Here is an 18,081-nt window from a genome sequence, read left to right on the forward strand (position 1 = left end):
AGTAAAAGTCTCAAACGTTGTTAACCCAACGAATAAAAAAAAACGTTATTATACAATATTTGGGAATAGTGTAATAAACAGCCCAATATCCCCTCTCCCTCTGCAGTATAAGAGAACCCCAACCCCAGCTATCTAAACATAAAACTTGTAGAGATACCTCGTTCCAATAGCAAGAACCTCATTTGTTTAATCTCTATTTAACAGCCTTTCTCAATCGCACATAAAAATAGTTTTCCAAATTGAAGCAATTTTCTTTGTACACTTTCCGCAAAAATTTTATATATTTTCTTTTAAAGTAGATAGCTTCAATATTTCATGTGTTAACGATTTTTAAATTGAATATATTATTATTTTTATAAATTTTAAATATTAGTTATAAAACCTTAAATATAAATAAGGTTGATTATAAAGCATTTTAAATTTTGATTTTAGGTTTAGTGATTTATTAAAAAAGGGAATTTTTATTAAAACAGACGTAGAAGAGGTTCATAATTTGTTTACAAAGATTGCATTTTAAATGGATGTAGAATATTCGTGGATATTATGATGAAATTGTCGTTAATTTAGCTTGATAGCATAGAACTCGTTTATTGGACTATTCGTTTATCCAATAAGAGGGGAGGGACTGTGGTAAAGAGAGTAATCGTTACTTTAGCCAGCTGTAAGTTTTACTTGAACATGAAGATACAAGTGATAACAAATCCATTACATTATACAAATTCAATTGTGTCCGAACTATTTGGAACTTATCTGCCTGTTACAAAATATATTTTCTTACTCTGCAACCTAAAATACATGTTTGCAAAGTATTTGCAAAGCCTAAAATACATGTTCTTTGTTGCATTTGATTGCAATAATTTTTATGTACATAAAAAAAAACTTTGGAAACCAAAGTGGCTCAATGCAAAAGGGAAAAGTGACATCAAATTTTAGAAAAGTAAATTCCAGTATGGCATCGAAACCGATGGATTAGAACCAGTTCTCGGTCATACTTAAAAATCATGAATAGCATTGAATTACAGATAATTTTCAACAAATTTTAAAATAAAATAATAAAATTAATACCATGTTTTTTTTAGACCTGGCTTTAATTTTTCATTAAAATATGTACAGAAAGTTGTCTATAATACGATGCGATAAATAACTATTGATAAACTACCTTGTGTGCTGTTTCATATCAACATAAGACTTGAGACATAGTGTCATGTTAATATGACAACTCCTCTGAAATGTCGGAATTTTAGCCGAACTATAAACTCTGGCCGCAGCGCTTGGCTCCCTAGCCTGCCTAGCCGCAGCGCTCGGCCCCCTTGCCTGCCTAGCCGCAGCGCTCGGCTCCCTAGCCTAAAACCTAACCTAAAATAGTTGTTCGTGGTTGTCGGGGGGGCCGGGGGGGTACTTAAATTTTCAAAATTAAAAAATTTCTAAGAGGATAACACCGAAATGTCTTATAGTCTAATTTTCAAGGATATAGAAATTCCATCGATTTCACACAAATTACCTTGTTGAGCACCGAACCCCCTTTATTTTTAAAAATAAATTGAAAAAGGAAGTGGGATTTGGGGGTTGTTTCAATTTTTTCTTGGTTTGATTTGGCTATAGGTAAGGTTAGGTTAGGTTAGGTTGTATTTGGTACCGGGCAACCCTACAAAGGTAGGGCCTGCAGGAATAGACCCTGCAGAGGTCTTATAAGGGGGGGGGGAATACCGAGCACCGAAATCTATTTAAAAATATAACTCTTGGTTTTCTAAATTTAGAAATAATTATATATTACTTTTTCTTTTTTTTGGAAGTAATAATCCCTTTATACTAAAAACTTTACCTAACACTAGATTTGTAAAAGTATACATTGTGTTAAAATAAGATTTTTTTGAACAAAAGTTGAAATAAAGAAATTGTTGTGTAAATTTACTTTACTTGTTCATTATTTACCTGAATTTTTGGCCAAGATTTGTTCGTTTGTCCGTCTGATGTCCTGAGCTTCGCGTTGTGCATATTTTCATCTTTGTTCTTAGGGTTGTTGCTCGTTATCAAGCAGGTGATAGGTTTAACACCCCCTCATAACTGAAGACGTTAAACAGGGTTTCTACTGCAGCTATGTCAGGTGCGCGACTTTAGTAGTTTGTGTAAGTAGAATGCCTTGGCCCTAAACATGCGCAACTCAGTATCATGCACAGAGTTAGGACTTCAAGGCAAAGGTTTTGCAATAAAATGATTGGTTGTCTAATGGATATTAATTTAATTTATACCCCGGGTGTTTGGACAGAAAAGGAGATATTTTAATCCTTGGTTGTTTATTGTTGGACCTGACATTAGAGTGTCATGGACAGCAGCCTCGCCCGTATGGGGTACTTAAACCAGGTATGGTTGTTACGTTTAAAAAATGTACAGCATATCACAAATTAACCCACTGTGCAGGAGTTTGAAATCTTTTGAAATGATTTGCATAATCCAGGCAATCTCCATAAAAGTATGCACCAGCCATTTGGAGCTGCTTGTGTGAAAAAACCAAAATCACCGATGAATTTATGTACATCCCCAATAATGATACACAAAATTACCCCTTCTGAAGATAATTAGTGGTTAAAATCTGAAGATATTCAACTAAATGAACTAAAGAATCAAATTTCAATAAAAGTCCCTAAACTTGTTAAGCCACCAAATAAGAAAACTTTAATATAAAACTTAGGGGACTAGTAAAATAAACAACCAATGACCCCTCCTACCCTGGAAGAATCCACTGAACCGCCCAATTTCTGAATTTGCTGCTATTTGAACTAATCAAGTATTATCTTTTCAATATATCGTACCGCATTATTGGATATCTTTTGAGTAAGGAGATACATTTAGTTTTAGAAGTAACAAGAATTCATACTTTTCCATGAATCTACACTAATTACAAGGATAATAATGTTTATCATAATATAGGAGATTTCTATTGTCTTATCCCTTAAGATCACTGGTTTTATCAAGTGGCCTGTCAGTAAATGTATAATTAAAGATATGCAATCCAGATAACTACCTGGATCCAGTGTTGGGGCCTTTTCTCGACTGCTAGCAAATTGCTTTCTGCTCTTTTGTAGTGACTCGGCTGTGTTAATACTTTCGACGCTATTGGATGATATTCAAAGACTGCATTGAAAGTCGGTACAGGGTCAACGGGGTGGGGGACATGCAGTTAGTTAACCCCTTCCCTCACTTTTGTTTTACTTTAATGGCCCTGCAATTATAAACAGGAATGATGTTGACTGAGATCCACATCCTTGGAACAAAGTAAAGACAATGCAACTATTATGCATTCACATTTTAACACCACAACTTTTGCTCTACTTAACTTCTCTATAACAAGGATGACAACATCCATAAAAGTGAAGCTCTTAAACGGTAGCGAACATTAACTATTGTTAATGTCAGAACTGAATATTCAATATATATATATATATATGTAAAAAAGTTTTGACAAAATTATACATATAATTTGTTGCAACACTTCTTAAATACAGAATACTGTTTCAGCACATACTTACATTTTTATAGAGATGCTTTACTTATAATATTTAGAAAAAGAATACAGTAAACTGGCTGATAGAATAACACAGGTTATACATGGATAGATAGATAGATTAATAAGTAGATGGATGGATAGATTGATAGATGGATATATAGATGAATCCAGTGAATTGGCTGATAAATTAATTCAGGTAATTCAGGGATAAGAGTTGGTAAACGTAGGAAAATATTATTTTCAGGCCTTTTTCAAGCCTAGGCCTAAAAAACAGTTATGGGATAGTGCATTAGTTCGTTATCAACTCTAATAGTATAGCTAAATAAGCGATAAGAACATAAAGTATAGAATAAAATTCAGGTAGCTAGTCTAAAGAAAAAATATAACTTTTTATAGAACCAATATGTCAATGACTTTTGTTTCAATTATGTTATTATCTCCTCAAAAAATTCATATTGCTTACTGTACTAATTTGAATTTTTCAGACGGCTAATTGTTGGATTGGCCTGAAACAGATTTTAGGGTGTGTTGTTGAAAATTCAAAGTTGAAAATAAATAAATCAAGTATAGGTGAATAAGTACCTCTGTAACATTTTATCAATTAACTGTTCCATGCCAAGATTAGACATAATTAAATTTTTTCTTCAAAAGCTTAATTTTACGTTTAAAATAAACAGAAATACTCAATTAATTGTGTAATAAATTATAATAAAATTAATAAAAAAAGTTTGAGTACACATTTATTTACACATAGAACTAGTTTTGTGTTCATATTCATTTAAAGGGGGTTATCATTTCTGCATGGATTTTTTAAAATTTGAATGGACCAAATACAGCAGCTACCAAATTAAAATTCTTAGCTACCTACATTCCAAAAATATTATTCCTATATTTTTGTTTATTTCTATAGGTTCCTTTTCTGATTGTGTAACTCTAAGCAGATTTGAAAATAAGCTGTTGTTATGTTTTATTATTATTTTTTTAGAAGGAGAAATTTGTTTATGTCTTGAAATTTTTCTATGATGCGCACTTTGCCTCGTTTTTTATTTTGGCATCCGCCAATTGCCTAATGGTTGGTACAAAACAAGCCCAAATTACTAAACACTATTGAATTAGGGAGGTAGCTAATAGGAGCCGTCTGTCATTGACGTCATTTAATTAGGAAATGGTAAATGTTGCATTATCCCTTTCAAAACTAGGCCGGGACCTAATTTATGGCCAGGTTTCCTATCCCTTATCCCTGCATCAATTTATTGTAAATTGTCTTATCCCTTTAGAATTAGATCCTTGGAAAACTTATCACACATATAGAGATAAGGCTTTGGTATAAATACAGCAACTAGTTAATGTTACAGTGATGGATGAAGAAAGAAGTATGATGGTTATTATGTTGTAATATTTTTTTTGGCAATCCTTTGCCACAATGCCATCGAAGGTGATTTGACTTTTGTGTCAGAACCTGAATTGGGACATAGTGCATTTCATTACCCTAGGTTAGGTAACTTCATTTCACTTTTCAATAAAATCTAAAATGCAGCCGTTTTTGCAGGAGGTACCATTTTCTGTGAAAATTTTAGAGGAAAATTAAACAGTTTTTAGTTAATTTCTACTTCTATTTTCAACTGAAGAAAAAATCCTTTTGTATATATACAGAATCATTGTTGTTACTTAATCTTATCAAAAAAAAATTAAAAAAACTAACCCATAATAGCCGATTTTTCATTTTGTTTAATATGGGTAAAATAAAAATATTACCATCTCCAAAGGGTTAAAATCAAAATTTCAAAGCTCTAGAATGTTGTTCATCGAAAATAAATAGCAGTTTATAAGGACTTTTTGCATCCATCTTCTCATTTAACAGGGAAAAAAACCAAAAATAGAATCTATTTTTTCAGTGTCGACATAAAAAAGCATTTGATAAAAAACTATAAATAATAATATTTTTTAAAAGTGCTAAAAGGAAATACAGACTATTCAGTCTTTACCTATGACATTGAAATAGATGTAAAAAAAGTCAATTTAGTATAGCAGCCAATTAAAATAAATTTTCTTATGGAAATTCTCATCAGAGCATTACTGATAAACCAAGGTCTTATTGGATAACATACTAAATGCTCCTTTAAAAATTTGTATTCTATGAGAAAATCATATTTTCAAACGGACATTTCAAATTAAACAGTAGCTTCAAGTGACTAGCTATTCCCAGAGTGAGAGATACCAATGTTTATTACACTAGTCCTTAAACTTTTACAATCATGTTTCTTATTCGTTGGTTTAACAACTTTGAGGACTTTTTTAATTGGTTAGTTTATTAAGTTGACTGTTCAAACGTTTCAACCACTAATCTTAAGCTCCAAAGAAGGTAGTTTTGTGTTTCAATATTGGGGATGTACATTAAGAGATATAAGTTTTCCGGAATTTTAACGTAGGGAGTAGATTTGAAATCTGCATCAAATTTTAAGGATTTTTTATAAAATTCGTTTTTTGTAAAATTCTTTATCTAAAAGCGAAAATACATTTTAAGTTAATTAATTTTGACCAATAGGATAGGTGGATTTTAAACTACCTGCGCTCTAATTGGTTGAATGATGTACGACATCCAATCAGAGCGCAGATTTTTGTAAATCCACCAATCACAGATGCCAAAAGTAATTAACTTAATTTGTATTTCCGCTTTTAGATAAAGAATTATACAAAAAACGAATTTTATAAAAAATCCTTAAAATTTGATGCAGATTTCAAATCTACTCCCTACATTACAATTCCGGAAAACTTATATCTCTTAATGTACATCAATTTATTGGCCTTTGTCTTATCCCTTTAGATCCATGAGTTGTTCTACCCTTTGACTTTAGGGCGATGTTGATCTTGAAAATAGTCTAAAACCACACCAAAATAAAAGTGAAACCAAGTTGGACCAGCGATTTCCGAGAATTTTGGATACAGACAAAAAACCTTAGTACTGTATGTATATTAGAATGACAAGATTGAATGTTAATTTCTATTTTATATGTAAAATTGTCTTTCTAACTCACGCTCTCTTATGCTCCCTCTCTCTCTCTTTGTTTCTCTGTCTCTTTCTCTCTCTATTCAACAGTTAGGGAGTTGAATCCATTTTTATAGAAGCAGAGATATAATCTATGATTATGGTTTGGACTCTCTAAAACTGTAATCTACCTTTCCACTTTCCCCTCTCTTGGTGAAGATATCTTCAACGCCGATACGATTTTTGAAATGTAAGATTCTACTTTCCCTTCTCTTGGTGAAGATATCTTCAACGCCGATACGATTTTTAAAATGTAAGATTCCACTTTCCCCTCTCTTGGTGAAGATATCTTCAACGCCGATACGATTTTTGAAATTTAAGATTCCACTTTTGCCTCTCTTGGTGAAGATATCTTCAACAAGAGAGACAAAAGTGGAATCTTATATTTCAAAAATCGTATCGGTGTTGAAGATATCTTCACCAAGAGAGGGGAAAGTGGAAGGTTAGATTACAGTTTTAGAGGGTCCAAACCATAATCATAGATTATATTTCTGCTTCTATAAAAATGGATTCAACTCCCTAACTGTTCAAGGGTGATAAAAGGGAAATGCAGTTCTTCATAAAATGTTGTTTCATGGGGTTGTATACATCCCCTTCTGCACGCTTATGATCCAAAATATTGCAGACTATATTGTAAAATACCCTTTTTCCAAAATGATCATGTTTAAAGGTTGCACTTGTTTTTGAGAGAAGGCATTTCCCCTACTTTTACTATAAATACCGCTCATCTGACATAGCAGCAGTAGGTCTTTATTTTGTCTTTAGTTATGAAATTTGTTTAGGCTAAGATTCATACCTTTCTCTACCATGTGCAGATTTGCTGAATGCTATAGAAATATTACTATTACTTGGATGTTGCACCAGATTTTCGTGTACTCTAATAAAGTAATAGCCAGCTAAAGTTATAATACCCCAATCCATCCCCTGGATGAACAAACTATAATAAACGACTCAACGAGGTACATATTAGCTAGCTAAATTGGCGACAAATTTTCCCTTGTTAATATATACATGTATTCTATATACATTGCTAAAGTAAACCAGTTTTAAAAATATAAAAAAGATAAACGGACATTGGAATTATAGAGTAGCTTCACTACTAATAATGGATATATTATTATTTGGATTTTCATGTTCTCTAATAAGGCTAAATTAACATTTCCCCCTCTACCACATTTATATCCTCCCCTCTTTCTGGATGAACAAACTGACCAATACATGGGTTTCATGTTAGCAAGCTTAATTGACGACAATTTCCCCCTGTCATAATATCCATGTATATTCTACATCCATTATTAAAACTGTGACTAATTCTAAATTATGTTTATTTGGGATTAAGTCGGACAGAAAAACATTGTTTTTAATCATATTATGTAAAACTTGGGGATGCGCCACTAGCATCTAGAAGCTTTTAATGCTTTTAATTCAAAGGGATGGGGAAATTCCTAAAATCATTCCGGGACCAGGTAAAAGCAGTTAGTGAAAGGTTAGTAGAATAAAACCTTCCATCACATTTTCTACCGAATCCAACTTTTGAATAACATAGTTTAAATTAAGCGACACTTTTCAAGTTTGAGAGTATAAACAAGAATTATTTATAAATCAATCTACATTTCTAATTATATACTGCCATGCTAGTCATATATATGTCAAGTTAAAATTCAAAAACTTTTTTATTCTTTATCTTAATTATTTAAAGATTAAATAGATTCTACTTTTTAAAAGCTACTCTATAATTTGAAATGTCCATTTGAAAACATGATTTTCTTATAGAATACATTTATAGAATACAGAATACATAGAATCTTTTTACAAAGGAGCATTTAGTATGTTATCTAATAAGTCCTTGGTTTATCAGTAATGCTTTGGTGAAAATTTTGTAAACAAATTATCATAATTGTCTGCTATAATAAATAGATTTTTTTACATCTAAGTAAATGTCAGAGGTAAAGTTGAATAGTCTGTATTACTTTTTTGCACTTTTAAAAAAAATTATTATTTATATTTTTAATCAAATGCTTTTTTTATGTCAACACTGAAAAAATAGATTCTATTTTTGTTTTTTTTTTCCTGTTAAATGAGAAGATGGATGCAAAAAGTCCTTATAAACTGCTATTTATTTTCGATGAACAACATTCTAGAGCTTTGAAATTTTGATTTTAACCCTTTGGAAGTGGTAATATTTTTATTTTACCCATATTGAACAAAATGAAAAATCGGCTTTTATGGGTTAGTTTTTAAATTTTTTTTTTGATAAGATTAAGTAACAACAATGATTCTGTATATACACAAAAGGATTTTTTCTTCAGTTGAAAATAGAAGTAGAAATTAACTAAAAACTGTTTAATTTTCCTCTAAAATTTTCACAGAAAATGGTACCTCCTGCAAAAACGGCTGCATTTTAGATTTTATTGAAAAGTGAAATGAAGTTACCTAACCTAGGGTAATGAAATGCACTATGTCCCAATTCAGGTTCTGACACAAAAGTCAAATCACCTTCGATGGCATTGTGTTGCCTTATAGCTAGGGATCTTGAGGGATAAGACAATGGAGGATAAATTGATTTTCATCCGTAATGATGAAAAACATAATTTCCCTATCTGTTGGTTTAAATTATTAGTTAAACATTTGGACACTACTTGTTTGGTGCCGACTAACCACTATTTAATAATAGTAGCCCAAGGTTTTGAGCTTACAAAGAACAAAACCTGGATTATAAAATTTTGGGTACCAACTATTGCAGAAAAATTGTGCACGAATTTTAAATGTCGTCATACATTTAATTTGTACAAAATATTTCTATTTTCAAAAATATTATTCAAATTATCTGATTTATTTTTTATTTACTAGTAGTTACACCCCTAAAGGCCTCTAGGGGAACTTAAGCAGGAGGGAGAGTTGAATTCGATAACCCAGTTTTTTGAACGCCCATCTCCCATTTTTTATTTTAGTTTTTTTAAATAATTTTTTTGGGGTGGTGGGGATGTAGATTTTTTTCTAGGGGCAATTTCTCTTGGAAGGGTGGTGGTACCCTCCCTGAAAATAATTATAAACCTTCTCAGAACCTAGGATAAGCTACCCTGTAAAGGAGAACCACATCAGTTCAGTGGTACAAACAGACAAACAACAACAAAAAACATCTTATTTATTTTTAAGCATAACAAAATGAAATAAAGCATTATCATATTTCAGTCTGTTTTATTCAAAACTTACATTACATTATCATTGGATTTTAATAAAAACACAAAAAATGGTTTTAAACATAATAGTTATTTATCGCATTGAAATGAAATATTATAAGATTAAAACAAGTATAGTTAGATCCAAGATGCCAAATTCACGGGCTAACAAAAATGGTTTTTATCTTATGATTGTACATTTTTATATTCCTAGAAAACTGGATATAATACGATGCTAGACATTGTTTTTTTCGTATGGACGAGAACCGGTTCTAATACACCGGTTTCGAATAAATACGAGAAACATTAATATAAAACAAAGTTCATTTTTTTCTACATTATTATTGGTTTGAAATAAATCATATAAAAAAATAGTGTTGTTGAAATGATTTTGAAATATTAAATTTTTTATACAATATAAGAATTTTGTCGTCATTTAACTTACTAATATGGACTTTTTTATTGGTCAGTTCATTCATCCACTTGGGGGGGGGGGAGGATGGGGTAAAAATGGATGGAGAGTATCGTCATTAAAGTCAGTTGCGAGCATTACTTTATAGGAGTACATGATAATCTGGTGAAAGATGCAAGTAATTTAATAAAATCATTATTACATTTTTATTTGGGTTTAAATGATGGCATTAAAAACTATTTCCATTGTAGATTGCTTTAATTATTTGGTTGTTTTTCTTCCAGTCATCAATAAGGCGGCCACACGAGGTTAATGTATGTTCCATCTCCTAAAGAAAAAGTTATTTTCAACTTTCAACTTTGGGGACTTTTATTGAATTTTGATTAGTTGGTTCATGAAGTGAAGTGTCTAAACTTTTCAACCACTTATTTTATCTAGAGAAGGGATAATTTTGTGTATCATCGTTGGGGTTTTACATCAAGTTATCGGCCATTGTCTTATCCCTTTACATCCATGGATATATATTTTTTTAGAAACTACAAGTTTTCCAATGCTATGTATAGCATTTACCTTGAATGGTTTGTGGCTAAATATCCAGGCCTATACACAGTGATTTAAAGGGATAAGACAATGAACGAAAAATTTATATATATCCTCAATAATGATTAACAAAACTACTCCTTATTTTAATTTAGATTATTTGTTTAAAAGTTTGGACATTGCTAGAATGACACTACCAACTAATCAAAAAGTTTTTCAGCCAACAAATAAGATATTGTGGAAATAAAACTTTGGGTATCCATATTATTTATATTCCAATGTCCCCTCCCTCCTTGTCAGATAGTACTTAAAAAATTACCTTATCTGGTTTGCTGGCTACATATCCAGGCCTGGCTTGGATGGCTTTCCAGTATTTGGTTACTAGCGGATACTTGGCCTGGAACTGTGGCCACCATCTAAATAATTAAATTTATTAAAAGTAAGTATGGTTTATGGGTGCCACATGATTAAGACAAGGTGGTTTAGACTCTACGCAATTTAACACGAGTTTAGAAAATATTTTTGGGATGAAATATGCAAAATATAGACAAGATCTTAAACTAAAAGAATAGAGGAGGCGTGAGCTATATCTAAATCTCTTCTCAGATAAAGGGCAATATGCCGATTTTCTATATGGCCTTTGAAATCAGCCAATAGTGACGAAAATATAAATACAGCCGAGTCACTACAAAAGAACGAATGCAGTTTGCTATCAGACGAAAAGGGTCTCTGCCACATATTGAAGAAGGTGAATTGGCAAATGCAATTTTTTATAAAAACCCTAACTGATTGATCCACAATTTTCGGGGAAGCTTAGTAATAGTTTTAGGCAGGTTTTTTTTCATAGTTAAGGGTACTCTTTTCTATTTAGCAAAGACGGATAATTCAAGAATTTAGCAGGTTCTGAATGACTTTTGGTACTAGTGCATCAAATACCGCTAACTCGCTATGTTAGTTTTGAAAATAGCAGACGGATATATTTGTTATGATATGCCTGGTTTAAATTTTTTTTTCTCTAAAAAATATTCTTTCATAGATAAAAACTTTATTGTGATATTTGTGTAATAAACAATCTAAGAACCCTTAAATCTATAGTGGCATTTAAACTTAATTTAGGAATATGGGTTAAACGAGTTTCAGGGAGATTTTTCTAGTTACGTAAGTCTGATGTATGATTAATCTAATTTTCAAACAAATGCTTTTTTTCTTGGAAATTTTTTCTTATTTTATAATTTTCTAAATTATAACACTCCCTCCTTTATAATCTTCTTCAAATTTTCTGGATAAATCTGGATTACATAGCCTTTCAACAAAAACTCTTAAATTGAATTAATTCCCCATTGTCCCCTCCCTTACTCCCTGCGAATAATTGAAGATAAATAAAAATGTACCTAGCATATTCCATACGTTGGAAGATAGGAACATAACCAATATCAGCCAAAGTGTAATCCTCTCCAAAAATATAGGGTCCATTGTTCTAAATGAAATAATAAAATTACAGGGATCTTAAGGGATAAGACAATTAACGATAAAGTGATATACATTCCCAATAATGATAAAAAATTACCCTTCTTATAAAATAATATTATTGGTTGATGGGTTTTAACTCTACTTATTTAGACCCAACAAACCACAAATCAATAAAAGCTTTTGAGCCAACCAATAAAACCTGATAAAGCTTTGTCAAATATCCCTCCCTTTCTGTGAAAATGGGACAATAGCATTATTAATTTGAATCTTCCCATGAACTTGATAAACTTGATTTTTCACGCCTAGGCCCTGACTACAACATTTTAAACTACAAAAACAAGAAACTAGTATCAATGTTACAGAAATAGGTACAATTCTAGACAATTGATAAACAGGTAGTGCTCTCACTTTTAATAACCTTCGAACCTTTCCCCCCTTTTCGACACTTATTTTTAGCAAACTTGGCTTAATCATTCTTAAAAATTTGGTCCAACAATGCGAAATATATAAATAGTTATTTCTACCTTTTTCAAAGTTTTCTCTAGCTGTTGAAGATGGTAGTCAATAGCATCAGGAACTAGGCAAGCCATTTTACCAAGAACAGATACTTTTCTTGAAATATAAAATAACTTTTTGTTATTTAGCAGTTTGATGCATGGTTCAAGTACTAAAATGTCTGTCTATCAGTTAGTCCATTTTTTCTTTGTGTTGATGCTTTTTTGTGTTCCGTCAGTCTGGTTGTCTACCTTACATTTTGTAACAAAAAATAAAATAAAATGACTTTTTAATATTTTATTTCTATGTCATTATCCGATGCTAGATTGCACTGAAAAAAAACGCAACTGTAAGCTTCCAAAAGCTGAAATGAAATTTTTTTTGTCGCTTCGGAAAGGGGTCTTTGGCAGTTGTTGCAGGTTGTTGTCTGGAATATACATCTATACTTATACTTTGATCCTTGTTTTTGATAAAACCAATCATATGAAATCAGTTACAAATATTTACCCGAAAGCCTCAGGACCATAAATATAGAATGCTATGGTCATCACAATCATCTTCATATCAGATACAAAAGGAATCATAGATATGTACTAAAATATGAAAAATCATTATAATTACATAAAAATTATAACCTAAAACCAGTAGAGCTTCCCTAAAATATGTCGCGATAAATTTCTGATTTAGACTTTTATTGTAATCTACCATTGAAGCCTCTAGAGGCACTTGAGTGAGGGAGTCAACTCCCTCCCCTCACTTACCTTACCAAAACCTGTGTAAAGCTACATATTAAAGGAGAACCATATCGGTTCAGCAGTTAATGAGATTTTTTGGAACACAAAGAAGACATCCTGTTACATTTACATAAGGATAATTCTATACCTGAACAGCAGAAGTTAGATCAAAATAAAGAACTGTCTTGGCACAAAACAATGGAAATGTCATTGGACCAAGACAGTTGCCAAAACGACGCCTAAAAATAACATATATCATATTATAAAAGAAACAGAATCAGTGTCTGTCTCTCTGTCTGTACCAAAGGATGTCTGTAACCACTGAACCGATATGGTTCTTCTTAACAGTAAATTTTCTTTTAGGTTCTGGGAAGAATTAAGACTATTTTTTGATACCAAAATTCTCCCAAGAGAAATCGCCTCTAAACAATAACCCGCTCTAAAAGACTAAGAATTAATAGTGGATGGTCCCCCCTCCACCCCTCCCTTTGGTGCCCCTGGAGGCCTCTAGTGGTACTTGTTATATTCAGAAATTCTGTATGAAAATAATATAATCAGACAACAGTTTTCAGATATCTCTCAGAGGCTAATTTACAGGTTTATATAAGAACCTACTGATAAGGGTTGCTAAATAAAAGGAAATGAGAGCAAAAACTTGTTCAAACTGTGGTGTAGTCAGAAAATTATTTAGATAATCCATGGTGCTTCAATAACTCATAATAAACTCTTATTCTATTTTTATGGGATTAATTAAGTTTATCATACCTCAAAAATGCTGGAGGGTCACTAGAAGCTTCATCTGTGAAAATCATTGAGGAATCATCAATAAGACTCAACATTTCTGCATGCTGTTCAGGATCCTTTATATTTTAGGATTAAATATTAGTTTTTTATTAGCATTACCATGGTGGTGCGCGAAGCGTATCCAAAAATTTGGGAACTATGCCAAATTCAAAGTGGTGTAGGGGTTTGTACTATAGATGAAGAGTGGAGTTACATAACTGTCAAAACTGTAAGTCTTAGCAAGAATTAGATGTGTAATTGATAATTTTGGATGTTTGAGTGCTAGATGTATTTATGGCAAAGGTTTTTACATTTTGACAAAAACATCTAGCTGTATATTTGCAAGTTGTAGAAACACCATGTATTTAGTAAAGGATGTAAAACAGACTATTCAATCATTTTTCAGGGAAGCTTTGTTATTAAGTGATTCAGACAGAAAGAAAATAAGATGAAAGTCAGAGATTTTTGAAAATTTATTGCAATTTTTTCGAATTTCTTTTAATTTTAAAAATGGGGGGAAGAACCCTAGTCAATTGAGATGTAGGGGACAACCCCCTTAGCTTTCCAGGGGGCCGGATACATCCCCCTCTTCCTTCTACTTGTCACAGTTTTAATGATATATTCAATATTATTTTTAAGTTAAGGTAAATTTTTACAATAATTGAAAGAATTATTACCTTAGGTGACAATGAAAGACCTTCTGGGAGTAGATTTTTCTCAATATACTTGATTTGTTCGTGGGATTCATATACAGGGTGTCCCTAAACAAAATTGACCTTAGAGTCAAAATGGTAGTATTCCATCTATAATTTATTTTAGATTGATAGGTAGTATTTATATTTTTCTCTCTAAAATACTAGTTGATTTGATAGTTGAAAACTAGTAATCTCCAGACTTTTTAACCAAATTTTTTTTATTTTTCTTCTATTTCAAATTACCTTATAAGCTATACTCTAAAAAAGAACCATACTGGTTCAGTTGTTAGCGACAGATGGACAGACCTTTTTATAAGGATTTATATATAAAAGCATTATGAACCAGAACAGGTACAGTACCAGCAGGATTTATTCTCCAGTACTCTGCAGTCAATAATAAGATATACCTTAAGAACTAGTACAGGTACAGTACCAGCAGGATTGATTCTCAGGTACTCTGCAGTCATTAATAAGATATACCTTATGAACTAATACAGGTACAGTACCAGCAGGATTTATTCTCCAGTACTCTGCAGTCAATAATAAGATATACCTTAAGAACTAGTACAGGTACAGTACCAGCAGGATTGATTCTCAGGTACTCTGCAGTCATTAATAAGACATACCTTATGGACTAGAAAAGATACAGTACCAGCAGGATTGATTCTCAGGTACTCTGCAGTCATTAATAAGATATACCTTATGAACTAATACAGGTACAGTACCAGCAGGATTTATTCTCCAGTACTCTGCAGTCAATAATAAGATATACCTTAAGAACTAGTACAGGTACAGTACCAGCAGGATTGATTCTCAGGTACTCTGCAGTCATTAATAAGATATACCTTATGAACTAGAACAGGGACAGTACCAGCAGGATTGATTCTTCAGTACTCTGCAGTCATTAATAAAATATACCTATTGAACTAGGACAGGTACAGTGCCAGCAGGATTGATTCTCAGGTACTCTGCAGTCATTAATAAAATATACCTAATGAACTAGAACAGGAACAGTGCCAGCAGGATTGATTTTCAGGTACTCTGCAGTCATTAATAAGATATACCTTATGAACTAGAACAGGGACAGTACCAGCAGGATTGATTCTCAGGTACTCTGCAGTCATTAATAAGACATACCTTATGGACTAGAAAAGATACAGTACCAGCAGGATTGATTCTCAGGTACTCTACAGTCATTAATAAGACATACCTTTATGAACTAGAACATATACAGTACCAGCAGGATTGATTCTCAGGTACTCTCTAGCAATCAATAATAAGACATACCCTATGAACTAGTACAGGTACAGTGCCAGCAGGATTGATTCTCATGTTCTCTGCAGTCATTAATAAGATATACCTTATGAACTAATACAGGTACAGTACCAGCAGGATTGTTTCTCAGGTTCTCTGCAGTCATTAATAAGACATACATTATGAACTAATACAGGTACAGTACCAGCAGGATTGTTTCTCAGGTTCTCTGCAGTCATTAATAAGACATACATTATGAACTAATACAGTGCCAGCAGGATTGATTCTCAGGTACTCTGCAGTCAATAATAAGATATACCTTATGAACAAGAACAGGTACAGTGCTAGCAGAATTGATTCTCAGGTACTCTGCAGTCATTAATAAGACATACCTTATAAACTAGGATAGGTACAGTACCAGCAGGATTGATTCTCAGGTACTCTGCAGTCATTAATAAGACATACCTTATGAACTAGAATAGATACAGTACCAGGTTCAGCAGGATTGATTCTCAGGTACACTAAAGTCATTAATAAGATATACCTTATGAACTAGGATAGGTACAGTACCAGCGAATTGTTACTCAGGTTCTCTGCAGTCATTAATAAGACATACCTTATGAACTAGAACAGGTATAGTGCCAGCAGAATTGATTCTCAGGTACTCTGCAGTCATTACTAAGACATATCTTATGAACTAGGATAGGTACAGTGCCAGCAAGGTTGATTATCTGGTGCTCTGCAATCAATAATAAGACATACCTTATGAACTAATACAGGTACAGTGCCAGCAGGATTGATTCTCAGGTACTCTGCAGTCTTTGTCTCAAAACTTCCAGATGAGGGTAACACCTAACAAAATAAAGTTTAAGATTTCTGTTTGATTATTACAATATTAGATGTTACAGATAATTTTTCGAGCGTAATTGTTAAATTTTCGACTTGCTGTAAGGGAGATGTTGGGTGCGAGTCTGGACCAATCTGAGTCTTACTAGAGACGTACTTACTGCTGCTGTGTCAATGGTAATATTAAGTGAGTGCCTTGGCCCATAAACAGGAGCACAGTGAGATGTTCCATAAAAGGTCGTGATCAATGGGTTGTTGGAACATAAACTCATACTTGACTACAAGAATATATGAGGACAAACAGCCAGCAACAACCAATTATAGAATTATAAAAAAAAAACTATATATACCTTATGGATGCCTCTGAATTTGACACCAGCCTCTGCGAGGCATGCTCTGACTTTTTGACTACAAGATGACAAGGTGTTGTAATACAGCTCAACTTCTTCCTAACTCAAAGAAGCTTAAATCAACTTATTTTTTTAGAGCAAATGGTTGGTATAATGCAAGAATCTTTTAGATTAAAACTAAATATTAAAGTTAAACAGCAATTTATTTTGACAATAGATACAGTATATACGTGGATATTAGAAATAGACAGTGGGAAAATTTTCGTAATTTTAGGTTGCTAACATGTAGTTCATTTATTGGTCAGCTTGTTCATCTAATAGTAGAGGAGAGTATGAGAAAAAGAAGGATCATTATTTTAGCCAGCTACAAGTTACACATTAAGATCAAAGTAAAAATAAATCCATTCTTTTCACTATATTGTCTATGTAAAGCTGTAATCAAAACTTTTATTAGCTAAAAATAGTTAAAAATATACTTAAAAAATTATCCAACTCTTGGAAAATATACATAAAAAATAAGACTGAAATTTTGTAAAATAAAACGACCTTATGATCTAGAAAGACCTCCTTATTAAGTCCAGGTACAACGGATTTTGCTCTAGGATAGGTCCACCATTTGTAAACAAACAGCCCAACTAAAACTCCAAATAAAAACTCCCACATTTTTTATTCTAAAATACATTTAGAAGATTTGTGAAAAACCTACAAAAATACATAACTATTACAATGAAATGATTCAAAATAAACAATTCATCAAACAAGCCTCTTTCTT

General features: G+C 32.2%; 1 protein-coding gene across 1 annotated transcript; it reads right to left on the reverse strand.

Annotated features, from left to right (window-relative positions):
• Positions 1-10,333: 10,333 nt before the first annotated feature.
• On the reverse strand, positions 10,334-17,993 carry LOC145324858 (uncharacterized). The gene is made up of 11 exons (XM_080167551.1): positions 17,856-17,993; positions 17,310-17,408; positions 16,876-16,965; positions 14,842-14,925; positions 14,147-14,241; positions 13,530-13,620; positions 13,155-13,240; positions 12,677-12,764; positions 12,074-12,159; positions 11,002-11,098; positions 10,334-10,470 (listed from the first exon to the last, which is right to left on the reverse strand). The coding sequence occupies exons 1-11, from the start codon at positions 17,970-17,972 to the stop codon at positions 10,372-10,374; spliced, it is 1,032 nt and encodes a 343-aa protein (XP_080023677.1). The 5' UTR covers positions 17,973-17,993; the 3' UTR covers positions 10,334-10,371.
• Between the last annotated feature and the right edge of the window lie 88 nt (positions 17,994-18,081).

This window comes from Acartia tonsa, chromosome 7 (assembly GCF_053477335.1).
Source record: "Acartia tonsa isolate MP-2025a chromosome 7, ASM5347733v1, whole genome shotgun sequence".
NCBI classification, from domain to species: domain Eukaryota; kingdom Metazoa; phylum Arthropoda; class Copepoda; order Calanoida; family Acartiidae; genus Acartia; species Acartia tonsa.